Source organism: Nomascus leucogenys, chromosome X, assembly GCF_006542625.1.
Source record: "Nomascus leucogenys isolate Asia chromosome X, Asia_NLE_v1, whole genome shotgun sequence".
Taxonomy (NCBI): Eukaryota; Metazoa; Chordata; class Mammalia; order Primates; family Hylobatidae; genus Nomascus; species Nomascus leucogenys.
The window spans coordinates 105443056-105469376 of NC_044406.1; the positions used below are offsets into that span (position 1 = coordinate 105443056).

The 26321-nt window shown below is 43.2% G+C and overlaps 1 protein-coding gene across 1 annotated transcript in view; it reads right to left on the reverse strand.

Annotated features, from left to right (window-relative positions):
- The window catches only part of KIAA1210 (KIAA1210 ortholog), a 71043-nt gene that overhangs the window by 31061 nt on the left and 13661 nt on the right, over positions 1–26321 (reverse strand). Inside the window, 2 exon segments of the mRNA XM_030807296.1 lie at positions 4133–4301; positions 12278–12348. Coding sequence (XP_030663156.1) covers positions 4133–4301; positions 12278–12348 — 240 coding nt within the window.

Genomic DNA, 26321 nt, shown 5'->3' on the forward strand with positions numbered 1-26321 from the left:
TAATAGGAATTCTTTTTATTGAATTCTTAAGGAATTCAATAATAAAAATTTAAATAACCCAATTAGAAAATAAAAAAATGATGTGAATAGACATTTCTCCAAACAAGAAAGATATACAAATATATTTTCCAAAGATATACAAATGGCCAACAAGTACATGAAAAGATGCTCAACATCACCAGTTGGCACGGAAATACAAATCAAAACCATAATGACATGCCATTTCACACCCACTAGAATGGCTAGAATCAAAAATTCAATTCAGATAATAACAAGCATTGGCAAAGTTGTGGAGAAATTGGAACACCCATACACTGCTGGTTGTGCCCCCATACATTGCTGGTGTTAAAATGGTCCAGCCACTTTGGAAAACCGTCTATCAGTGCCTCAAAAGGTTAAATATATAACGGCCATTTGACCCAACAATTCCACTCCTAGGTATATACCCAGAGAAGTAAAAACATATATATGCCCCAAAACTTATACACAAATGTTCATAGCAGTATTATTCACAATAGCCAAAAGGTGGAAACAACCCAAATATCCATTAACTGATGAATGGATAAAATGTGGTATAGTCATGCAATGGACAGTCATGTGGTACAGTCATGCAATGGACAGTCAGTGGCAAAAAGGATGAAATTCTGATACATGCTACAACATGAATGAATCTTGAAAACATTATAATAAGTACAAGAAGTCAGTAAGAAAAGACCATATTCCACTCATGTGAAATGTCCAGAATAAGTAAATCCACAGAGACAGAAAGGAGATTAATGATTTCTAGGGCCTGGCAGGCGTTGGGGGAAGGTTGAATAGGGAGGACCAGTCAATGGGTACAGGAGTTTATTTTTGAGGTGATGAAAAAGTTCTAAAATTTATTATGATGATGATTGTACAACTCTGTGGATTTACAAAAAATGTTGAATTTTACCATTTGAGTGGTTTATTGTATAATATATTAATTATATCTCAATAAAACTGCTATCAAAAAAGAAATCAAGTTCTTGATGCATGATTTTAAATAAATGACCCTTGAAAACATACTAAGTGAAAGGAAGCCAGTCAAAAATAGCCACATACATATTGTATAATTCCATTCATGTGAAATGTTCACAATAGGCAAATCCATAGAGGCAGAAAGTAGATCAGTGGTTTGAAAGAGGAGAGGGGAATAGAGAATGACTGCTACTGGGTGCAGGGTTTCTTTTTAGGGTGATGAAATATCCTAAAATTGGGTAATAGTGAAGCTGCACACGCTAAAAGGTAGAACTTTGTAGTATGTGAATTATATTTCAAGAAAGCTGTTATATAGAAACATAAAAATTTTAAATGATAAAGTTATTCCTGTTAGGTAAGAGAAAATGTGTATGTTTATATAAAAGATGAGACTAGACACGAAAAAATAAAGGAAGAACAGAAGAAAATAAGCAAGTAAGCTGATACATGCTACAACATGACTGACTCTTGAAAACATGCTAAGTGAAAACATGCTAAGTGAAACAACCTTTGTATGATTCTACTTACGTGAAATATCCAGAATAAGCAAATTTATAGAGGCAGAAAGTAGATTAGTGGTTATTTAGGGGGGAAACTGTTAATTGGTACAGGGTTTCTTTTAGGAAGGGATAGCAATGTTTAAAAACAGATAAAATAAACTTTAAAATGTTTAAATGCCCTTTTTTGTACTTATTATCTTTATTACGAAACAATACATATATGTTGGCACTTAAAAAAAAATCTTCAAATGGTAACTAGAGTAGCAGCTTGGGCATTGTGGGGCTAGCACCCGCCCTGTCATTATGAGCCTGTGGGGCCTTCATATGGGTATATTTGATAATGACACACTATAAGGACAATCTCATGTTATGGGGATTAAAACAGAACCCGCTCTAAGATGGCTTGTGAGCCAACAAGACAGGAGAGGAGAGAGATGTCTGCTACTTTTTACTAAACTCCTACTTACCTTTTCCCTATAAAACTCTGCTATCCAGGTGGCCCTGGTGTTGGAAGCAACGTAGTCTGCTTTATAAAACAGCAGTATAGCAGAAAATTACTGTGACTCTCTAGATAAACACTTAATGGGCATATATATGATTGACCCAGCATTGAGAGAGTAATGTTTCCAGACATCGCTATATACACGCATATGCTCAGTATGCACACATAACACGCTTTCATTCACTGCTGCTCTATGATCTACTGGCTCAAATCAGGTTCAGAACCAGTGTAGCATCTGTGACTACCTTGCCTCCTCTGCTTTTTACAGAAAAACTGAGAGGAAATCTTGGTCTATGAGTGGGCTTAGAAATGTCTCTCATTTCCATGCTGTGCATTAACCAGAGTGAAACTGTTGAATTGGCTCTATAGTGCCAAGCCCTCCCTGATCAAAAGATTAAATTAGCACCAGTTGTGGCCAAGTTTGTCAGAAATGAAAACTCTTGTCCACTTAACATATCTAGTGCTCATTGATCTGTTCCCTGGAGGCAAAAATAAAAATAAAAATAAAAACTCCCAAACAAAATCTCAGCCTTAATTAAGGGCAGTGAAGTATATTATTACAACAGCACTGATTAAGAAATCAAATGAAGGAACGGGATTTGTCCATTCCATCAGATACGGCTTAATACAGTCTTGGAAATAGATGCTGGTCCTATGGTACAGGCCAGGGGAAGGCTGGTCATAAGTTTCGTTATGATTGATTGCTTCAGTGAATGAAAAAAGCTGATCTTCCTTCTCCGGAGTGACATTTTCCAGGGTGTCTTCCCCTAGCACATTAAGCAAAAGACTGAGATCAGGGGTGATCTTCAGGCCCCCTAAGTTAAATTCTTTGAATTTCCTTGCACACAAAAAAATCCCCCCTTCTCTCTCTCTCTCTCTCTCTCTCTCTCTCAGGTTCACGTGCGCACACACTTCTGGAAAGGAAGGAACAAGTAAGAGGGAGAAATGTAGAACTTTAGCAGAGATAATAAACCCGAATGCCCCTCATCGACCACCCCCTGGGTTTTAGCAGGGCTAGTCTTAGTCTTACTGAACACTGCAAGGCAATGGGCTATAGTAGTATTACTTGTGAGGTACTACATGAGCCCCTCTTTCAAAACCGTCTCCCCTACTCCCAGTAAGACTACCTGAAATTCCTCACACTGGATGTACTCATGACGGTTGTTCTTAAGGAGCCATATATGATAACTATCAGGCCATTATGTTATAGAATGTATTGGGGGAGGTACTGGGGACAGTATAACATGTCAGCTAACTGCCTCATTCCCTCAAGGCTTTGCCTGGTTGGAATGGGCAGCAGGACCGGTGAGCTCTGTGGGGAGTCCAGATAAGTCTGGCATTTAAGGCCAGGAGAACAGGCCTAAGTAGAACTTCATAGAGGGGGATCTGATTGATCCAGAGACAGCTGGGGATCCTAGGTGTCCAGATAGCACAATAGGATGTGGAAATTTGGGCACTGCAGATGAATATCTGAATAGCGGTGGCAGTGGTAGCTGGAAACACTCTTCCCCATGCCCCCTGTGACTATAGCATTTCCCCTAGTCTCCTGAGATGGAGGGAGAAAGGGATCTGGGTTGTTTGCTTGCATGTGTGTTTTTACAGCAACACAGTGATTTCATGCTCATGACCCACCCCACTCCCATCTAGATAGCTTTACTATATGAGGCTTTCATCACTTGTCATGAGATCTTGGCTAGATCTGTAGTCTGAGAGCGGGGCAAGCAAACCAGACCAAGCCTCCTGAATGACGTAGGCCCTTCTTACCAGATCAAACAGGCCTTCAGCTCCTCATTGGCTGCAGGCCCCACATCTCAAGTTATTTTAGTTGCGACAGGCAGGGCTTCCCTGAATATCTGCACCCTCTTATTCAGTGCTCTTGGGAAGTGGGGTATGCATTTGCCATGCTCCAACCCACTGAGCTGTGCAGCTCAGACAACAAACATGCATATGCACACAGAGAAAAGCACCACCCCTCTCCCCCGGACATGACTGCACTGGCAATGGCTGCAAGCCTGGCCCCACAGGTGGGGACTGTTGGTGTCCCTGGTGATTTGGCTGCTGAAAGGTGACCTAGATCCAACTGCCTGCCTCTTCCCCTGTCCCCATCACTCTCCACCGCATCTGAGCTGACCTGGCCTTAGTTGGTTGGTTTTCCCGAACAGGCTCCCGAGAAGAGATGTTAATGTTGCTGCTGGACAAGCTCAGTTCTAGCATTTCTTCTTCCTGGGTATCTTCGGCTTCTGTTTTCTTCTTCTTACCAAAAAGGCTCTTAAGGCCTTTAAATTTGAATTTCTTCTTTCCTGGAAGTGAAAAATGAAAATGAGGCAGAGTGTGATGGTAGAAGGGAAGACAGGAGAGGAAATAGGGCCTTCATGAGAGGAATGAGGACCATGATCCCACCCAGGTGGCCTGCAGAGCTTGGACTCAACCCCAATGCTGACAGCACCCTTCAACATTCATTTGATTAGTCGTCCCCTTAATAACTCAGTAACAAAGTATCTGAGTTACTGGTAAAAGCAGAAGCCCAGGCCACAGCTTGTGATCTCTGGGCAGCCGCTATTCAGGCCAAACTCACTAGGAATTCACTTGCCTCTCAATTTCAGCTATTAACATATATACCTCTTTCTTTGTCCTAAGAAGTTCATTCATGTGAAGCAATGATTGAGCCAATGAAAGCACTTAGTACTCCCCTGACTCTACCCCAGTGGCTAGAGTCATTGCAATCCAATAGGAGAGCCAAGCTCCCACATGTGAAAAAGACTTCAGAACCCTTAGAAATCCAAGTCTAAGTGGCAGTTGATACTTCCCAGCCTGCGTGCTCAAAGGATGCAGACCCAAAGAGTGAGTGTGGTTGGTTAGTGCAGTCCAGGAACACTTCCTTGAGGAAGGAATTTATGAGCAAGGTAGATGGCCAGGAATCAGAAACAAGAAAGGGCTGCCCAGGCGAAGAAGCCGCCTGTGTAAAAGGCATGTCAAAATCAGATACCAAAGAGTTTTTCAAGGAGTTGTGTGTGTGTGTGTGTGATGATCATTGTGTGTGTTCTTCAATTCTTGCCAATTGGTTTGGGTTATCTACAGGGCTGCTGCCCTTTGCACATGCAGATAAATGAGAGTTTGCTCTATCTATAATAATTACCAGGGCAGCAGTGAGGAGCGTGAGGTTTAAATGCCCTTAAGGTGCTGTCTGTTTGGGCTTTACTTTTTTTTTTTTTTTTTTTGAGACAGAGCCTCACTCTATCACCCAGGCTGGAGTGCGATGGCGTGATCACGGCCCACTGCAACTTCCACCTCCTGGGCTCAAGCGATCCTCGCACCTCAGCGTCCCCAGTAGCTGGGACTATAGGAACGCACCACCACACCTGGCTAATTTTTGGATTTTTTGTAGAGACGACGCTCTAGAAACTAGAGTTGAGTTCTAGTCTCAAACGTGAACTCTTGGGCTCAAGTGATCCACCCGCCTCGGCCTCCCAAAGTGCTACAATTACAGGCATGAGCTACCACGCTGGGCCTCTTTAGTTTCTTAATAAGCACTTATGTCTTTATTGTGCTTATTAAGAAACTAAAGGGGAGAAGGGGGAGAGGGCTCGTGCTGCATTCTTCAGAGGCAAGGAATTAGTTCTTATTGATTTCACAAGCAACAAGTGCCAACTAAGTTGTCTCATTCCAAGTCTCAACTGTCTGGTTTCCAGAAGGTCTCATCAGCACAGCAATTCTGTGCTGGTAATGAAGGGTCTAGACAAGGAAGTTGCCAATGCAGCAGCCATCATGAAAGGCTTAATGGTGTAATGGAAAGCACCATCCAAGAGTCAGAAAATTCTGGAATCCCAGGCTTGAATTCACTATCAATTAGCTCTGTGACCTGGAGTAGGTCACTCAGCCTCTCTGGGACTCAGCAGGAAAATTAAAGGATTGCACCTGATCAGCATCTTCCAAAGTGTGTTCAGAGGGATGCTCATAAGGTTTGTTGTATGAGAAAGGGATCCATAGTCCAGTCAATCTGGAAAATTCTGGATTAGACAAAGTTCAGTAGCCTGCTTTTCAACAAAACTTTTCTGAAACTTCAAAATGGTTATGTATATGGTGAAGTTCCAAGAAACCAGGCAACAATATTATCTCCCAATGTGTGTAAGTAGAATGTCTGGCAAAAAACACTTTGAGAAATGCTGAACTAGAGTTCCTTTAGCTCTGAAATGCTATGACCTATTTGTGCACCGATTACTCCTGAGCCTGTCAGGGTAAAGGTTCCTAAACTTCAAGGCCTGCCTTAAGTCCAGTTTCCCACCAATCAGTGAAACTCATGCTTCTCTCTATCTTCTGAACACCTAAAACTTGGCTGTTAGCATCAAAAGTTTTGCATCTGAATGTTCTTAGCCTGCTCACTCATTCATTCGTTCATTCATCTATTCAACAAATATTTATTAAGGTCAAGTACTTACCATGTTCTGGGTATCCGCAAGAAAGAAAAAAGTTATAGCTCCCTATGTCTTAGCTACTGCCCCTGCATCAAGGCTGTAGGCAAGCCCTCCTCAGCATCCCCCTTAGCAACTAGCACAGTGAAAGGAATGCAGTGACAGCTATGTCCACTGGGGGGCGCAGAATACCAACACAGCTTGTCACTTCTTTGACTTGAGACCACTGAACAGAGTCATCCTTCAGCATGCTATAATTTAAACACTGGCCCTTATAGACTTCATGTCTAAAACACCAAAAGCAATGGCAACAAAAGCCAAAATTGACAAATGGGATCTAATTAAACTAAAGAGCTTCTGCACAGCAAAAGAAACTACCATCAGAGTGAACAGGCAACCTACAAAATGGGAGAAAATTTTCGCAACCTACTCATCTGACAAAGGGCTAATATCCAGAATCTACAATGAACTCAAACAAATTTACAAGAAAAAAACAAACAACCCAATCAAAAAGTGGGCAAAGGACATGAACAGACACTTCTCAAAAGAAGACATTTATGCAGCCAAAAAGCATGAAAAAATGCTCATCATCACTGGCCATCAGAGAAATGCAAATCAAAACCACAATGAGATACCATCTCACACCAGTTAGAATGGCGATCATTAAAAAGTCAGGAAACAACAGGTGCGGGAGAGGATGTGGAGAAATAGGAACACTTTTACACTGTTGGTGGGACTGTAAACTAGTTCAACCATTGTGGAAGTCAGTGTGGCGATTCCTCAGGGATCTAGAACTAGAAATACCAATTGACCCAGCCATCCCATTACTGGGTATATACCCAAAGGATTATAAATCATGCTGCTATAAAGACACATGCACACATATGTTTATTGCAGCGCTATTCACAATAGCAAAGAGTTGGAACCAACCCAAATGTCCAACAACGATAGACTGGATTAAGAAATTGTGGCACATATACACCATGGAATACTATGCAGCCATAAAAAGTGATGAGTTCATGTCCTTTGTAGAGACATGGATGAAACTGGAAACCATCATTCTCAGCAAACTATCACAACGACAAAAAACCAAACACTGCATGTTCTCACTCATAGGTGGGAATTGAACAATGAGAACACGTGGACACAGGAAGGGGAACATCACACTCTGGGGACTGTTGTGGGGTGGGGGAGGGGGGAGGTGGGGGAGGGGGGAGGGATAGCATTAGGAGATACACCTAATGCTAAATGATGAGTTAATGGGTGCAGCACACCAACATGGCACATGTATACATATGTAACAAACCTGCATATTGTGCACGTGTACCCTAAAACTTAAAGTATAATAATAAAAAAAAAAACACTGGCCCTTATAAGGAGTTGATGCAAATTATAGATGACATAGGTAAAGAGGTTAGCATATGATCTGGCATGTAGTAAGTGCTCAATAAATGTGAGCTAGTGTTAGGGACTCAGTAATTACTTGTTTATCAGGGCTGGATTCAATTCTATCTCATTAGAAGCAGCCCCATATCTATAACTGAATAGTGAACTGTACAATATGCATAATTGGAGGCAGAAGCCAGCATGGAAAAGAGCAACGAAAGATTATAGAACTGTTTGCTTGATAATTGCTGCTTAAGTAATTTCTGTTTTGGATGACTTGGGCAATTTCTTATCTACTAGAATTTGCCTATATAGGGGCATGGTTGGGAAAACTTGGCAATTCTACCTAAAGAGAGAAAGAATAAAAAATGAAAATGAAATAGGAAACGTATATTTTCTCCAAGATCCCTTTTAAAAATGTTTTCAGAAAAAAATAATTTCTACAATAAGAAAATATTTAAGGCTGGGCATGGTGGCTCACATCTGTAATCCCAGCACTTTGGGAAGCCAAGGCAGGAGGATTGCTTGAGCTCAGGAGTTCGAGACCAGCCTGATCAACATAGCCAGACCTCCTCTGTATTGAAAATAAAAGAGGCTGGGCGTGGTGGCTCATGCCTGTAATCCTAGCACTTTGGGAGGCTGAGGCGGGCGGATCACAAGGTCGGGAGGTAGAGACCATCCTGGCTAACACGGTGAAACCCTGTCTCTACTAAAAATACAAAAAATTAGCCGGGCGCTGTGGCAGGTGCCTGTAGTCCTAGCTACTCAGGAGGCTGAGGCAGGAGAATGGCGCAAACCCAGGAGGTGGAGCTTGCAGTGAGCCCAGATCGAGCCATTACACTCCAGCCTAGGTGACAGAGCAAGACTCCATCTCAAAAAAAAAAAAGAAAAGAAAAAGAAAATTAGCTGGGGGTAGTGGTTAGTGCCTGTATTCCCAGCTACTCAGGAGGCTGAAACAGGGGGCTTGACTGAGCCCAGGAGGTTGAAGCTGCAGTGAGCTATGACAATGCCACTGTACTCTCGCCTGGGCAAGAAAGTGAGATCCTTCTACCTCTGCCTCCCGAGATGCCGGGATTGCAGATATGAGCTACTGTGCCCAGACAATTTATTGATTCTTGACAGGTGGATCTCATTCGGGCCTTCTGAAAGGGGAACAACTTTATGCTCAGAAGATTTAGAAACACAGCAATTGTTGCCCCTCTTGCTTCAAAATCCCATAGTGGAAGGGAGGAAAGCAAAGCTAGGGAATCTGAGTTGCAAACCTGCTTCTAATAATCCAGCAAAGACAGGGAGAAGAGAGTCAGCAGCTAATAGCTCCATTTGTGACACAATCTATAAACACTGAATAACCGGATAAAAACATGTCTAATAAACTATTTAGGCCGTAATAATGAATTCAACAAACATAATCATTGTATGAACAGCAAAATTGTACATTAACACATTTTTATGTTCCTAAATTAACAAAATGACTAGTGACTTTGGAACTGTAACAGGTGCTGAAAGTTAAGTATGCATATAGTCCAATTTCCCCCCAATTTTCCATTCTTTTCTGGGCAGAAACAACTTATTTTCCCGCAAAGATTCAAAAATAGCTAAAGCAATGGGTGTCTCTTTTAACCATGGACCCTAGAAGGAAAAGAATGTTTCCATTCCATCCTGTAGTGTGGCTCTGAGTGTGGTGGTGGTATAGCTTTGTTAGCAGGGAGCTGGGGAGACACGGAGAGATGGTAACTGCCAAACATGGTAGGTTGGCTGCTGTTGCTCTAGGTCAGTGGCTTGAAAGCTGGATACGGCCTTTGTGACAACCCACTGCCAGACATACAGTGTCAGTAGCAAGGGGCTATGTCTTCAGCCTGCTTTCCATTAGGAGACCACCCTACCCCTAACTGCACCCAACACTCCCCACCCCTGCTATCCCATGAATGGAGACAAGCCCTGGTCTCAGCCCTGGGAATGAGATACAAAGCTGGGTACTGTCCATGTGCTATGTTGCTTTTGAAACCCTAATGGAATCTGAGATGGTTACCATACATTCAAGTCTATAAATTTGGCCTTTGAAGCTTTCTTTTTTAAAGTGTGGTGGGGGCACCTTTAAATCACCAGCAGCTGAGCCCTCCACAGGCTGTTTTTCAAAACCTATGAAAAGCACAAAGGGTAGAGAGATCTAGACAGCGGGTATGGGTAAAAACTCACATTTGTACCCAGCAACGTTTATATAGGTCACCTATACACTGGGTAACAGGCCATCACAGGGTACAGCAGTTGCAGTCAGTGAGCTGACAGCTGAGAACTGACAGCTGTCTGGACTTCTATAACAAAGCCACTGATTTCCCTGTCTAAGCCCAAAGACTATGCATTCCCAAACAGCAAGTAGCTTTCAACATACTCATCCAGTCAGAGTCTGCAGTGTGTCACATGCCAGAAAACAGCTCATTGAAGGCTGTGTTTTCTCCAGAGAAGAAAACACAGCTAAATCTAATGAGAAATGGTTGCCTCTAAGTTGTATATTTGCTTATCCACTATGCATACAGGCAGCCCATCTGAATTGAACTGAATGAGCTTTTAAAATACATCACATAATGATGACTTTGTTCTCTTGCATTGCTGCTTGGAAAGAAATTTATTTTTTTTATTTTTATTTATTTATTTATTTTTTTGAGATGGAGTCTTGCGCTGTCACCCAGGCTGGAGTGCAGTGGCGCAATCTCGGCTCACCGCAACCTCCACCTCCCGGGTTCACGCCATTCTCCTGCCTCAGCATCCCAAGAAGCTAGGACTACAGGCGCCCACCACCACGCCCAGCTAATTTTTATTTTTAGTAGAGACGGGGTTTCACCGTGTTAGACAGGATGGTCTGAATCTCCTGACCTCGTGATCTGCCTGCCTCGGCCTCCCAACGTGCTGGGATTACAGGCGTAAGCCGCCGCGCCCGGCTTTTTTTTTTTTTTTTTTTTTTTGAGATGAAATCTTGCTCTGTAGCCCAGGTTGGAGTACAGTGGCGCAATCTCGGCTCGCTGCAACTTCCAGCTCCCAGTTTCAAGTGATTCTTTTGCCTCAGCCTCCCAAGTAGCTGGAACTACAGACGCCTGCAACCACACCTGGGTAATTTTTAAAAATATTTTTAGTAGAAACAGGGTTTCACCATGTTGGTCAGGCTGGTCTTGAACTCCTGACCTCAAGTGATCCACCCACCTCGGCTTCCCAAAGTGCTGAGATTACAGGTGTGAGCCACCACGCCCAGCTGGAAAGAAAACATTTCTAACTAAACTTTCTTCCCTTTAACCTCCCAACAGCCACCTTATTCTCTGGCCAGCCCTGACTAGTTCTAAAACTTCTAAAACTGTACTCAAATATTTGGTCTTACAAAAAAACAAACAAACAAAAAACAAACTTGAGAACAGAGAAAAGGCATTTCGTTGCTACCACTCTTCATCAAGATGTACTGTGCTGCCACCTTCTTTTATAGGCATCTGTTTAGTTCATACCCAAAAAGTCAATTGGTTTGGTAGTTGGGTTTGCTTTGGTGAGAAGGCCTTTCACTCATTTATTCATTTATTCATTCATTAAATATTTTGGAGTGCCTAATCTCTTTCTCTCTTTTTCTCTCTGTCTCTCTCTCTTTCTGAGACACAATACTAAACAGTGATAACACAAAGATGAAGAAGACCCAAGCACTGCCATTAAGAATCTGTGATCAGGCTCTCAGCATCCCCTGCCCCACATCATGTGTGAAGCCAGGCCCCCAGGAAGCCACAAGGAGGTTCCCCCTGTTCTTCCAGGCAAAGTTTTCTATACCATACACCACTAAAGAAAACTCAGCAAAAGAATGGAAGAACAACCCAAAGAACTGTTCGATTCAATTCTGTCTTTACACTCAATGTCTCACATTGCATCTTATGATTTCCTTTTTATTGTGTGTGTGTGTGTGTGTGTGTAAAGCTTATCATTGTTTAGTGACATTTGCCTCCCTTTCTAATTATTCCATGCATGATCACCTATCACTCGTAGATTGTGCCACAATTTAGGCAATGGACACACGAGTAAGTTTTGCCAAAGAGAATTTTTGTAAATTTAATCCTATTTAACAGAAGCCTGTGAAGGCATCTTTTGTTTCTACCTCCTTTTACTCCTCAACAAATTAATCCCTTGCTTAGATCTGAATTACTATCTACAGCAAAACCCCAGCTGAATTTGCCAGATCATGGTCTGTTCTGATCGGTTTTTTCTGATGAAGCAGAAAAAGCCTTAGTAAGTAAAACCTGGTAACCATTTTCAAAGAAGATTGCAGGACCTCAGGCAAATCTTTGACTATCAGAGTTGGAGGTGCCAAAGAAGAAATTAGAAAACTGAAAAGTAAAAGTAACTGAGTCTAATGATCTGAACTTGTTTTCTCGTGCCTTGCTTCTTTGTTCTAGGAGCTAAATAAACACAGTAAACAAATCTAATTCTGGTTATCAAAGTTTTATTGGGTTACTTACCCTCATCACCGGCCTCCAGAACATCCGGACTGTCAGAAATTTCACTTAGTGATTCAGCCATTGTAGGATGACTAAAATAAAATACAAAGCAAAAAAGCAAAAGACCATCATTTGATATTCAGGGCGTAATGCAATCCTTTCACCCTACCCCTTATCCTTCAGTTATATTCTTAAAATAGCCTAGAAAACATATACAAATGGAATTGCCTTTACAGAGAATTATCCTTCCTTTAAAAAAGACAATGATTCCAAAAGATTCCATTTACATAAAATGTCCAGAATAGGCAAATACATAGACACAGAGAATGTCTTGCTTAGACATCCTCTTAGAGCATGTTTTTTGTTTTGCTTTGTTTTGTTTTGTTTTGTTTTGGTGGGGGGGGTGGTAAAGAGTACAAGATTTCTTTTTGTTTTGTTTTGTTTCGTTTTTTTGTTTTTTGGGTTTTTTTGTTTTTTTTTTTTACAGGATCTGGCTCTGTTACTCAGGCTGGAGTGCAGTGGTGCGATCACAGCTTACTGCAGCCTCAACCTCCCAGGCTCAGGCAAAACTTTCACCTCAGTCTCCCAAGTAGTTGGGACTACAGGCACATGCCACAACACCCAACTAATTTTTGAATTTTTAGTATGGACGGGGTCTTGCTATGTTGAACCAGAACTCCTGAGCTCAAGCAATTCTCTTGCCTTGGCATCCCAAAGTCCTGGGATTACAGGCATGAGCCACTGTGCCCAGGTAGGGTTTCTTTCTGAGATGATGAAAATGTTCTAAAACTGATTGTGGTGATGGTTGCACAAATCTGTGACTGTATTTAAAACCATTGAATTGTATACTTTAAGTAGGTGACTTGTATAGTATGTGAATTATAGCTCAATAAAGCTGTTACCAAAAAAAGACAAATGCAAAAAACCCTGATCTATTGTTTTGTGGGTTGGGGCCCATTAACTTTGGATGCCTGTTACTATTCAAGGGTATGCCTAGGGAGACAAAGTTGTTTTGATAAATACACAGAGCCATAAAGAAAAGACTGAAACATCTGACTACATGAAAATTTCAGGCCGGGTACAGTGGCTCATGCCTGTAATCCCAGCACTTTGGGAGGCAAAGGCAGGAGGATCACTTGAACCCAGGAGATTGAGGCTGTCATCAGCCATGATCACGCCACTGCACTCTAGCCTGAGTGACAGAGCAGGACCCTGTCTCAAAAAAAAAAAAAAGTAAAACTTATGAAAAAAAATAAGTCAATAAAAGAATGACAAACTAGAAAACAATACTAGCAACAAATATGACAGATACAGGGGCCACATTTCTTTATTTATAAAAAGCTCATATAAATCAATAAAAGATAAACAACTTGGTCTAAAAGGGACAAAGACTACAAAGCAGTTAGCAGAAAAAGAAATACAAATAATCACATATGAAGAGGCTCCGTCCTACTAATAAGTAAAGAGCTAGAAATAAACATATCAAATGAGTATTGTCATCTATCAGACTGTCAAAATCCTTAATTTGGATGATATTGCATTGCTGACGAAGGTGGGAAAAAATAGGGACTCTCATGCACTCTGGAGTAAGTAGTTCTAACTCTCTAAAGAACAATTTGGCAATACCTATCAAAATTTAAAATGCACATACCTTTTGATCCAGGAACATCACTTCTCAAACATTACCTTATAGATAAACAGTCACACTTGCACACAACAATGTACATAAAAGAATGTGTATCACAGCATTGTTTCAAATAGTTAAAAATGGGAAACAACCAAAGTGATCATGAAAAGGATAATTCTCCCATGACTCACTCCATGTCACACTTCTAAGGAAGCATGCCAGTTGATAATCAAACTTTTAGAAATCAATGCTGGCATTATTTTTAGAGACAGAGCCTTGCTCTGTTGCCCAGGCTGTAGTGCAGTAGTGCAGTCATAGCTCACTGCAGCCTCAACCTCCTTGGCTGAAGAGATCCTCCCACCTCAGCCTTCATAGCAGCTGGGACTACAGGCGTGCTCCACCATGCCCAGCTAATATATATAGATATATTTTTGGAGAGATGGGGTCTCACTATGTGCCCAGGCTAGTCTTGAACTCAAGTAATTCCCCTGCCTTGGCCTCCCAAAGTGCTGGGATTACAGGCATGAGCCACTGTGCCTGCCCCAATGCTTTCATTCTTGATGAAAGTTTGTGTGTGGAGAGGGGCGGGGGTGGGAGGGAGATCTGAGGAGCACCATAACCCAGAGACAGGGTGCTATATTCATCTGTGCCAGAAGGCCATAGAAAGGCAAGCAGAGACTTTGCCCCTATGATAACTCTCCTTGAGGTCTTGATGTAACTGAACGAACTATTGTAAAGTGGGGTTAAGTAGATTCTAGAATCCCCTTGCCACTCCAGATCTGCTCTGTTCCCAGACATAGCTATGCTGCCATTGCTGTTTCATGGGTGGGCTTCAGGCCCATCCTGTCCTGCTTTCTAGCTGTAAACCCCTGATGCATCTCCAGAGGTGGGGGGGCCAGGGGGCGGGGGTGGTGACCACAGGCTCTAAGGCTAAGGAGAACTTAAGAGTTCACATAGTGACGGAAGTCTTGGAGAGAAAAAGGTTCCAAATCACCATGAGAACTGACAGGGCTGTGGTGTCAAGATTGCTTCAGACCCACTTACTGAGATGCCCTGTGGTTCCCCCACAATTCCCCCTCACTGCCACAAGTAATAAACCCAATTTGTTCAACGACAGATATGTTCCTGGCTGAAAGGTATTGATATTTTAAGTCACTCAACTTTTATGAGTTAATATTACAATTCTGCCTAAAGATGACTGAGTCCCAAGCCTTCACAGTGATCAATAATTACCCCCCTCAACACACACACACACGGGGACACATGCACACACACACCCTCTCCACTCCATAACCACACCGCCTTTCTTATCATATGCAGACCATCAGGAGAGCCCACATCAGTGGATTTACACACCAATGCATTGTCCTAGAATGAATGGCTTTACCCTTGGCATTCCTGTCTCTGCTAGTTTTCCAAGATCTGGAGATCTGGCAAGAGCAAAGAGGAAGGAAAATTCAACATCTGACTGGACACAGTGGCTCACACCTGTAATCCCAACAATTTGGAAGGCCACGGTGGGTGGATTGCTTGAGCCCAGGGCTTTGAGACCAGCCTGGGCAACATGGCAAAACCCCATCTCTAGAAAAAATACAAAACAAATTAGCTGAATGTGGTGGTGCATGCCTGCAGTCCCAGCTACTCAGGAAGCTGAGGTGAGAGGATCGCTTGAGCCTGGGAGGTCGAGGCTACAGTGAGCCAAGATCATGCCACTGCACCACTGCACTCCAGCCAGGGTGACAGGGTGAGAACCTGTCTCACAAAAAAAAAAAAAAAAAAATCAAAAGCTCTTAGGAAATTCAGAGGGAGAACAGGAGGAGTTTGTGTCACTGGTAAGTTCCTGGCCATCTTAATAAACACAGCAGCACCCCCACCCCTGCCACTTTAGAAGCCTTTTTAGACATTGGGGTAATAAACTATCTTAGAGAAGACTGTGGGAAAAAAAAGCCCATTAACCAAAATGTGGGGCCATGGTAGGCTAACATTGTCATTGACCTACCGCTGTCAAGTGTAGAAGATAGAAAGAGAAAAATATGAAAGATGAGGGAGAACAAAGAAAGACGGCATCTTGGCTGCATCTGAACTTTTAGAGCACTAATAGAATCATTGCATTTAACCCTTGAGCTTAGACTGTCCTGTCTGAAATTCTTTGTAGCATACTTGCCTTATTTCCCCAACCAAATCCTAAAAGCCCTGAGGCTTTTAGCAGGCACTCTGTTGACAACGCCACCATCAGCCAATCCAACTGGACATGTGGAACTGTCTCCTCTCCTAAACAACCCAGCAACTCCAGCAAAACACAAATCTCCCCTTGAGTTCAAATTCTCTTGCTGTTACCATCCCATTCCTCTGCATCTCTTTAAAGTAAAACTCTTTAAAGAGTTATCTATACTTACTGCCTTTGTGTCCTCACTTTCTATTCTCATGAGCTCTCCAATCAGGCTTCCAAACTGAACTGCTTCCAAGCCAGTCCACCAACACTGCGCTTGCTGAATCCACCAGTTCCTTTAACTTTCAGCAGCATCTGACGTGATTGGCCACGCCCTTCTTTTTGAATAATTTTATCACTTGTCTTCCGGAACGCCACACTCCCTTAATTTTCCTCCTACCTTATTGGCTGTTCCTTCTGGGTCGCCTTTGCTGGATGTCTCTCCTCTCCCTGATTTTGAAATGTAGCACTGCAGGGCTCTGTCCTTGGCTCTCTTCTTTGTCTACAATCACTTCCTAGAACCTCACCATTAAATAGAAAAGTTAACCTGAGCAGAATTGCAAGCCACGTATTTTCAATTTTCTAGTAGCTACATTTTTAACAAGAAAAAAGAAACAGGTGAGACTGCTTTTAATAATATATTGTATTTAACCCAATATAACCACCATATTATGATTATTTCAACATATAGTCACTATAAAATGATATTAATGGTATATTTTACATTATTTTTGTTCACAGTAAGCTGCCACATCAGCTGCATCAGCCTCATTCTCCAAACCCCCAGTGGCTTGCCATCAAGCTGAGAGTAAAATCCCAGCCCCTTCCCATGGGCCTTATGTGATGCAAGCCCACCCCCATGCTCCACTGATCACCAAACCCGCTACCCCCCTTCTTCATCCCTTCACCTAGCCTCACTGGCCCTCCTGGTAATGCCCCCTTTCAATCTCAGGATCTTTGCATTTGCTGCTTTCTCAGCCTGGAGGACTCTTTCCCCAGATAGTTGCATGGCTGGCTTTCTTGCAGCATTCAAGCATCCAATGTTACTTCCCCCAGACAGCACGTCCATGATCATCCTAGTTAAAATGCTCCCACTCTCTCTCCATCCCATTATTCTCTTTTTTATTTATTTTTCATTTTTTATTTATTTTTTGAGACAGAGTTTCACTCTTTTTGCCCAGGCTGGAGTGCAATGGCGCGATCTCGGCTCACTGCAACCTCCGCCCCCCGGGTTCAAGTAACTCTCCTGCCTCAGCCTCCTGAGTAGCTGGGATTACAGACATGAACCACCATGCCCTGCTAATTGTGTATTTTTAGTAGAGACTGGGTTTCTCCATGTTAGTCAGGCTGGTCTCGAACTCCCGACCTCAGGTGATCCGCCCACCTCGGCCCCCCAAAGTGCTGGGATTACTGGCATGAGCTGCTGTGCCAGGCCAATTATTCTTTATTAACATCTTCATAGCCCTCACTGCTGCCTAAAATTATATTCTATGTTAATTACTAGTTTCTTGTCTATCTCCTCAACTAGAATGTAAATTCCATAAGGTCAGGGGCCTTGTCTATTTTGATCATCATTGAATCTCCCAGGACCCAGAATGGTGCCTAGAATGAAAGAGGCAAAAGATTTACTGTTGGATCAGATGTGGTGTGTCAGGGGAATAGCAGGCACTCAATAAACGTTTGTTGAATGAATGCATAAATTCAATAAAAGAAAAAAATTCTTCAATTTTTTATTGAAAATTTCAATAAAATCCACCTTTGTGGATTTTACTCTGAGCTTGATGGCAAGTCACTGGGGGGTTTGGAGCAGGGGGCTGACGCGGCTGATGTGGCAGCTTAGTGTGAACAAAAATAATGTAAAATATATCATTAATATTATTTTTATAGTGATTATATGTTGAAATAATCATAATATGGTGGTTACATTGGGTTCAGTAAAATATATTATTAAAATAAAAAGTGGTTCCTATCAAAGAACCACCTTTGTGGTCAGAAATTTCTTCAGACACAGAGGCATGCTCTAGGGGGCAGAGGAAGACTTGTCCTAGCAGAAGAACCCCCTTGTTTTCCAGTTTAGCAAGACCTGTCTTCCCTCCTAGCCCTGGGTTATTCACCTGTACAGAATCAAGCTCTCTTGGACCCCTCTTTCCCTTGATACACAGAGCCCATTCCTAGATATCCTAGCCACGTGAACCGTGAGTGTGGAGCCCCATTCAGCGCCCCATTCAGCTGGGCTAGGTCTGGACCCTCATGGAGAAAGAGGTTTCAGTAAAAGAAACGCAGCCTCTTCCTGCTTTCCAGCCACCACCTTTTCTGTCCTTTTGCCCCCACAAGCTGATCTTATTAAACAAAGCATTCCTTCCCAAGTATCTCCTTTTAGAGGCATCACTGTATATTTCTTTCACATGCCTCATTATGGCTAATATAAATTTAAAATAAATTTGTTCCTTAATCATACCACGATTCATTGGTAGTGACCTTGGGGCTGCCTCCTCTGAGCTATACTTTTATTTATGATATTTAGAAAAAGCTACAGTCACCTCACGATCTCAAAAAAGGCACAGTGTTCTCTCTGAAATATAACCATGAGCCTCCCCTGCTTAAACTTGTCCACTAGCTTCCTGCTGCCTGCAAGATAAAAGCCAAGTTCTTAACACTCAAGGCCCTCTGCAATCTGGTGTTCTCTGCCCGCTGGAGGAGGTCCAGTCTCCCAGCAGCCCACCCCTGACTCACAGCCCCATGCTCTGACCTCCCAGAATCACCATGTTCTTTTGTTTTCTCTGTGTTCTGCACAGGTTGTGCACTTGGCTTGGAACATCATCCCTCTAATTCCCACATCCTTGAAATTACACATATGCTTCAAGACCCAGCTCAAAGGTATCGGCCACCCATGCCCCATGCTCTCAGCCCTTTGCGCATACCTCTTGTCATAGTTGATATCACCTTGAGAACAGTGACCATGTTTTGATTATCTGAGTATTACCAGCACCTAGCGCAATACCAGGCATGCAGGAGGTGCTCACTATATGTTTTTATGTTGCATGAATGCAGGGGGTGGAGACGGTCTTGCAGTGGCAAACAGAAGTCAGTGGGAAAAGTGGTCTTTTCTAAACATATGGGGACACATTGAGACACACTTTCAGTAAGAGACCCTTCTGCATGAAGTCCCACAAAAAAGCTGGCAAACTGAATAAGGGAAGAGGAACTATATGTTTTTATACAGTAAATTATGAGAGGCTTTCAGAACCACTTCCAAGGACCAAACATAGTCATGTAATAATGGTTATCAGGAAACCTGTCAGAGCAGAGGTATCGAGTCTCGTTATCAAGTCATTATTAAAGTGCTTTGTTTGCTTCTCTAGGCCAACCCCAGATGCTTAGGCCCCAGAGCTGCCTTTTCCTTTTCAAACTGACTCATTTGAGGGTTGAACAAGGGCTCTGGGGGAAAAAGAGGGGAAAAAAAGGGGAAAAGGCCGTTCTTCCAAGGTTGTTGGATTTTTTTTAACCACAGCCTGATTTGGCTTCAGGGATTCAGAAGACTTTTCCTGACAGCTCTGTTGCCCTCCCGGAATGGAGAATGCTAATGGAAAGCAGCTGGCCTCATGTTGTTGGTTTTCTTTAAACAATGTAATAGGATGAAATGTATTTCATGGAGTCTGTGGTAAACAGAATTCTAAGATGACCCACAAGATTCCCACTCCCTGGTATGCATGTCCTGTAAATCCCCTCTCCTTCAGTGTGGGTGGACCTAACCTAATCAGGTGGGCCTCTAAAAAGGAGGGTTTACAAACACCACATGCTCTCACTTATACGTGGGAGCTAAACATTGCGTGCGTATGGACATAAAGATGGGAACGACAGACACTGGGCACTAGAGAGTACTAGAGGGGAGAGGGTGGGAGGGAGTAGAGTTGAAAAACTACCTATAGGGTACTATGCTCACTTCCTCGGTGATGGAATCAATCATACCCAAAACCTCAGTAACATGCAATTCACCCATGTAACAAACCTGCCCATGTACCCCCGAACCTAAAATAAAAGTTGAAAAAATAAACAAAACACACATTTGAACATAAGTAAATAAAAGGAGGGTTTAGAGATCAGATAATAGAAGCCAGAGAGAGTCAAAGCTGCAGCAGATGCTGTCCTGTTGGCCTTGGAGTAACCAACTGCCATGTTGTCGAGGGCCACATGGCAGGGCATGGCGGGACATGACATGTGGCCTCTAGTAGCTGAGAGAACCCCTTAGCTAACAGCCATCAAGAAACCAGGGACCTCAGGCAGGGCACAGTGGCTCACACCTATAATCCCAGCACTTTGGGAGGCCGAGGCGAAGGATCACTTGAGCTCAGGAGTTTGACACCAGCCTGGGCAACACAGAAAGACCCGTCTCTACTAAAAACACAAAACGTAGCCAGGTATGGTGGTGCAAGCCTGTAGTCCCAGTTAAGGCTGAGGTGGGAGGATTGATTGAGCCCATGAGGTCGAGGCTGCAGTGAGCTATGATTGCTCCACTCTAGCCTGGGTGACAGAGTGAGACCCTGCCTCAGAGGGGGAACAAAAGGAAATCAGGAACCTCAGCCCTATAGCCTCAAAAAACTGAATTCTGCCAACAACCATTCAGTTTAAAAGATAACCCTGTACCTCAGAGGAGACCTCAGCCCTGACAGCGATTGAGCCTTGTGAGACCCCGAGCAGAGGACTCAGCTAAGCCCAGTCTGGACTCTTGACTCATAGAAACTGGGAGATAGTATATTTGTGTTGTCATAAGACAGTATTTTTTTTGTAATTTGTAACATAGCAATAGAAGACTAATAGAGTCCTAGAGGCTCTAGCTCTAATTGCAGATGAAGCCAAAACTGCGGTAGGTTTGGAGCCATGTAAGCTGCAACACAGACCTGGTATAGAAGCACACGAGGGGATTATATGCTCCCTTCCCCCAGCACAGCCCACTGCAAACACTTCATTACGAAGAACTTAAGTTGCTACTCTCTCAAGTGAATTGTCAGCTGGACTGATTAGACTCTGCCAAAATGTTAGAACATGCAAAATCCCCTTAAAGGCTCAGCTTGTTTGAGATGGCTTTCCCTACCCCCAGGACAATGTCTTTAACCCCTTTCAAACTATTTTATTTGAGACAGGGTTTCACTCTGTTGCCCAGGCTAGAGTGGAATGGCATAATCATAGTTCACTGTAACCTTGAACTCCTGAGCTCAAGCAAGCCTCCTGCCTGAGCCTCTTGAGTAGCTAGGACTTACAGGCATGTGCCACCATACCCAGCTAATTTTTTAAAAAACTTTTCTTGTTGGGGGGGTCTTGCTATGTTGCCCAGGCTTGTCTCAAGCTACTGGGCTCAAGCAATCCTCCTGCCTCTGCCTCCCAAAGTGCTGGGATTACAGGCATGAGCCACCCTTTCAAACTATTGCTGTACTTTGTGCCCTCAACCAAGAGTATGTGCATCCACCAAGCAGTGGCTAAAGAGCCCTGGAGTTGAACATTCTGAAGCATGGCAAGGGGAGAGAGTGGTGGTGATTGGATTCTTCTAGAGGGAGTGTCTGATGTCAGTATGCCAACTCATTAAGGAACCAGGAACCACCTGAAATGAAAGTATCAGGAAGGGCCCCTATACCCCTTAATTGCAAAATAAAGTATCCTCCAGGGGAAAGGAGGCTATGATCACCCCACAGCTTCCTCTTTTCTTGCAGGAGGTTGGCAGGAGGGCATCAGAGGTCCAGCCAGCTCCTGAAATGCAGCCCTTGGACACGTCGTAATGAAGATGGCTGCCCTTCAGATCACACAATGAGCCCCAGAGGTCCTACTCCACGAGTCCACCAGTAGTCAGGATGATTCCATTGTGGAAAGTCACCCCACTGATTGGCAGAGTTCATTTGGTGGGGTAGGGGTTTGATACCAAGTTCCACCCAGGATACAACTACGTCCATGCACAAATCAGGGCTGTGGGATATAGACGGAATGACTGGCATTTGCCCAGCAGGGGCCAAGAGCAGCAGCAGTTCTCAGCAAGCCCAGGGCCAGCTAGCTAGCCTTGAACTTTGTCTGTGCTCCTAGGAGCAGGTGTGAGCACCCTCATGGGAACCTGGGTAGAGGAGGAGAACAATCTTTTTTTCTTTTTCTTTTCTTTCTTTCTTTTTTTTTTTTTAATACTGTGTCTTGCTCTGTCGCCAGGCTGGAGTGCAGTGGTGGAGGAGAACAATCTTGATGGCCATTTATGCTGGCTCTGAGAGCCCTGGGTGGGTATCTACCCAAAGCAGAAACTGATGCATGGCTTTGGTGGCACATTATTATATTTTTTAATTTGGAAATTTTGTATTGATACATTATATTTGTACATATTTATGGGGTACATGTCATATTTTGTTACATGCATAGAATGTATAATCATCAAGTCAGGGTATTTAGTAGATATTCATCACCTCAAATATTTATCATTTGTGTTGGGAACATTTCAAGACCTCTTTTGTGGCTATTTTGAAATATACAATATATTATTAATTATAGTCATTCTACTCTGCTATGGAACATTAGAACTGATTCTTTCTATCTAACTGTATGTTTGCATTAACCAACCTCTCTTCATTCACCCCTGCCATCCATACACCCTTCCCAGTCTCTGGTAACTATCATTCTACTCTCTACCGCCATGAGATCAACTTTTTCACCTTCCACATATGAACGAGAACATGTATTATTTGCCTTTCTGTTCCTGCCTTATTTCACTTAACATAACGTCCTCCAGGCTCATTTACATTGCTGTGAATGACAGGATTTAATTCTTTTACATAGCCAAGTAGTACTCCATTGTGTATATATACTGCATTTCCTTTATCCATTCATCTATTGATGGACAGTTAGATTGATTTCCTATCTTCACTACTGCGATGGCACACTACTTAAAATGACATCTTCAGCAAATTCCGCAAAGTCAACCCTCCAAATATCCATGGATGTCAGTAGCAAGACATACCAGGGAGAGAAGGTCACCTCTCTACATTCCACACCCTCACCTGTGGGTATTTGAACATCTGGATCATCAAACAGATGCCCAAATAGGCTCTAGGGGATGCCTGCCTCAGATACTTGCTGCAGCGCAATTGTCGCTGAGGCCTTTCTTACACACTAGGAGGCAGAGAATAATGGAATCCACCCTCTCTACCTTACCATCACGAGGAAGCCCATTTCAGAAATACCTCTGAGCACCCTGATTGTCGTCCAGCAAACATGCAAAGAACTTGGCCTAAAAGGTCCTTTCTGAGATCTCTCTAGTGGCCTAAAAGCCTAGCAGACAGGGAGTCCTATTCCGTCTTACAATTCACAAATCCTGTGATCAAAGGCTCTGTTCTTGTGCAGTGAGGGGCAATTAATATTATGCAATTAATCCATCCAACTAATGAAATTGCTGAGTCCTCAGTCTGTGCCAGGCAGGCACTGTGAAAAATTATTTTATGTGCATTATCTAATTGGGTCCTCACAAGAGTCCTATGTAGTAGGCATTGTTATTTTGTTTTTATTCTTTTCACACCCATTTCCCAGATGAGGAAACTGAGTCTTGCAGAAATTAGGCAGTCTGTGCAAGGTCATACACATTGTGAGTAATAGAGTTAGGACTCAAACCCAGTTCTGGATTTTAAAGCCCATGATTCGACCACTACACTCTTCTCCTTCCTCACTTGGCAAAATCTGGTCAATTTGAAATGGCCACTCACTGCTGCCTTAGAGAATTTTCCTTACTGGTCTATTACATGACCCGAAAATAGAATAGTTCACTAGGCCATTAGCAGCCCCTAACACCTTTGCAGATATTTGTTGACATTTTAACAATGCACAGAGTCCTGCCAAAAATGACCCACTAGATACGTATATTGTGATGAGGGATCTTAAAGGAGATAGGTCTGCAGCATCCGGACCCTTGGGTGGTCAGATTGAAGTGCTGTTCCAGCACTGGGGAGGAGGGGCAGGAAAGCATGAGAACACTGGGAGACTCAAGAGAAAAGTCAGAATTGAGGGGCCCTAACGATGGACTTCACAGCTTTGAGTGTGTGTTGGGTGCCAAGAGCTCTGCCCCCAAATGCTCTGCCAGTTCTCAAGCCCATCCCAGCAGAATGTGTCTAAGGCTTTTGATCTTATTGTTGAGTTACTGCAGTAGCTGTTATTACTGCTTCTAGTGGTCAATAATACACCAGTTGAGGGAGGAGGTAAAAATCTCCAAAGAGGAAAAAAAGTAAAAGTAGAAGAAGGCTGGGTGTGGTGGCTCACGCCTGTAATCCCAGCACTTTGGGAGGCCGAGGCGGGTGGATCACCTGAGGTCAAGAGATTGAAACCATCCTGGCCAACATGGTGAAACCCCGTCTCTACTAAAAATACAAAAATTAGCTGGGCATGGTGGTGGGTGCCTGTAGTCCCAGCTACTCGGGAGGCTGAGGCAGAGAATCGCTTGAACCTGGGAGGCAGAGGTTGCAATGAGCAGAGATTGCGCCACTGCACTCCAGCCTGGTGACAGAGCAAGATTCCATCTAAAAAAAAAAAAAAAAAAAAAAAATTAGAAGAAAAGGGGGTTGCTAGTGGAGGATGTGAATTTTACATAGCTCATTGGATTCTGTGGGATTTGATATAGATATATCCTGCTCTTAGAATTCAAAAACCGTCAAGGAGTGGAGACACCAGGAGTCATTTTCTGGCCAGGGGAGGTAGGGGAGATAAGGGAGAAAGAACAACCAGTCCTCTGGAATGTGTCCCCAGCCCAAGCTGAACTATCTGTGTCCTTTGTGCAGGCACATTGTAACTTTCTGGTTTCATCTTGCAGCCTTTTGGCCCACGGGGTGGAGGTTGGGGAAAGCAATCTCAGCATCACCCCATGGTTATGAGAAATAGCCTTTTGGTCTCCCAGTTCTGGAGGGATATAGAAGTCTCTAAGTGAATTTCATCTTAGCAGGAAGGGAATGGGCATAAGGAGGGGTGATGCTGATGCCGTTGTCCCCAGAGGGCACATATCCACAGAAATAAAAATGCCATGGCCAGGTGCAGTGGCTCATGCCTGCAATCCCAGCACTTTGGGAGGCCGAGACCAGAGGATCACTTGAGCCCAGGAGTTCAAGAGCAGCCTGGACAACATGGCAAGACCCCATCTCTACAAAAAAAAAAATTTCTAAAACTTTAGAAAATTTCTAAAAAAATTTTAGAAAAGAAATAATGCCTCCAAGAATCTGAGATCACTGGACATTCTCAGTCAACGTGACATCTGAGCCTTTAGGACCTCAGATTTCTTTAACCCTAATCCCATGTACAGCCCTGCAGCTCAGCAGAGGCAGCTCCCTACCTGGAGTTGTGGGAAGAGTTATCCGAAGGTTCTCTAGCCCCAAATCTTTCCTTTTACCCCAGCCATGGCATCACCCTCTCTTTCTACCTGGCCTAAAATATCCACCATCAGAATCATTCACCTTGAACCAGACAACAAAGTCAGAACATTATTTCCCAGAGCCTGTCTCATCAGTAACCCCAAGGTCTTTATGCACAGCTACTATGTGCTTAGACCTGTTTCAGGTGCTATGTAGACAATGACAAAATAAAATCGTTAACATTTACTTGACAATGAATATGTGCAAATGCTGTTTGAACTGCTTTGAATACATCATCTCATTTAATCCTCAGCAATCCTATGAGGTAGGTACTAGTTATCTTCACTTCTCCCCCATTTTGTAGATGAGGAAACAGAAAGGCTAGTAACTGCCCAGGGGCACATGACAAGTTCGAATTCTGAAGATAGGATTTGAATCTAGGCAATTTGACTCCAGAGCCAATAAGTGCTACAGAAAATGACCAATTCCCTGATGACAAAGAGGAAGAATACACATGAAACAATTGAGAATAGAACTACATTAGGAATCACAAAGCCTGTGTCCTGAAATCTGCTGTTCCAAAAAGTTGTCCTTGCAGCCTTGCCCGAGTCATAGCCCCTCTTTGGACCTCAGTTCTCACATTTGTAAAATAAGATGAGGCAAAATTATCATGTGTTAGGACAAGGATTCTCAGGGTTAAACTCTAGGGCAAGCTTGTCCAACCCACGGCTCCTGTGCCGCATGTGGCCCAGGATGGCTTTGAATGTGGCCCAACACAAATTTGTCAACTTTCTTAAAACATTATGAGATTTTTTTTACGATTTTTTTAAGCTCATCAGCTGTAGTTAGTGTATTTTATGTGCGGCCCAAGACAAT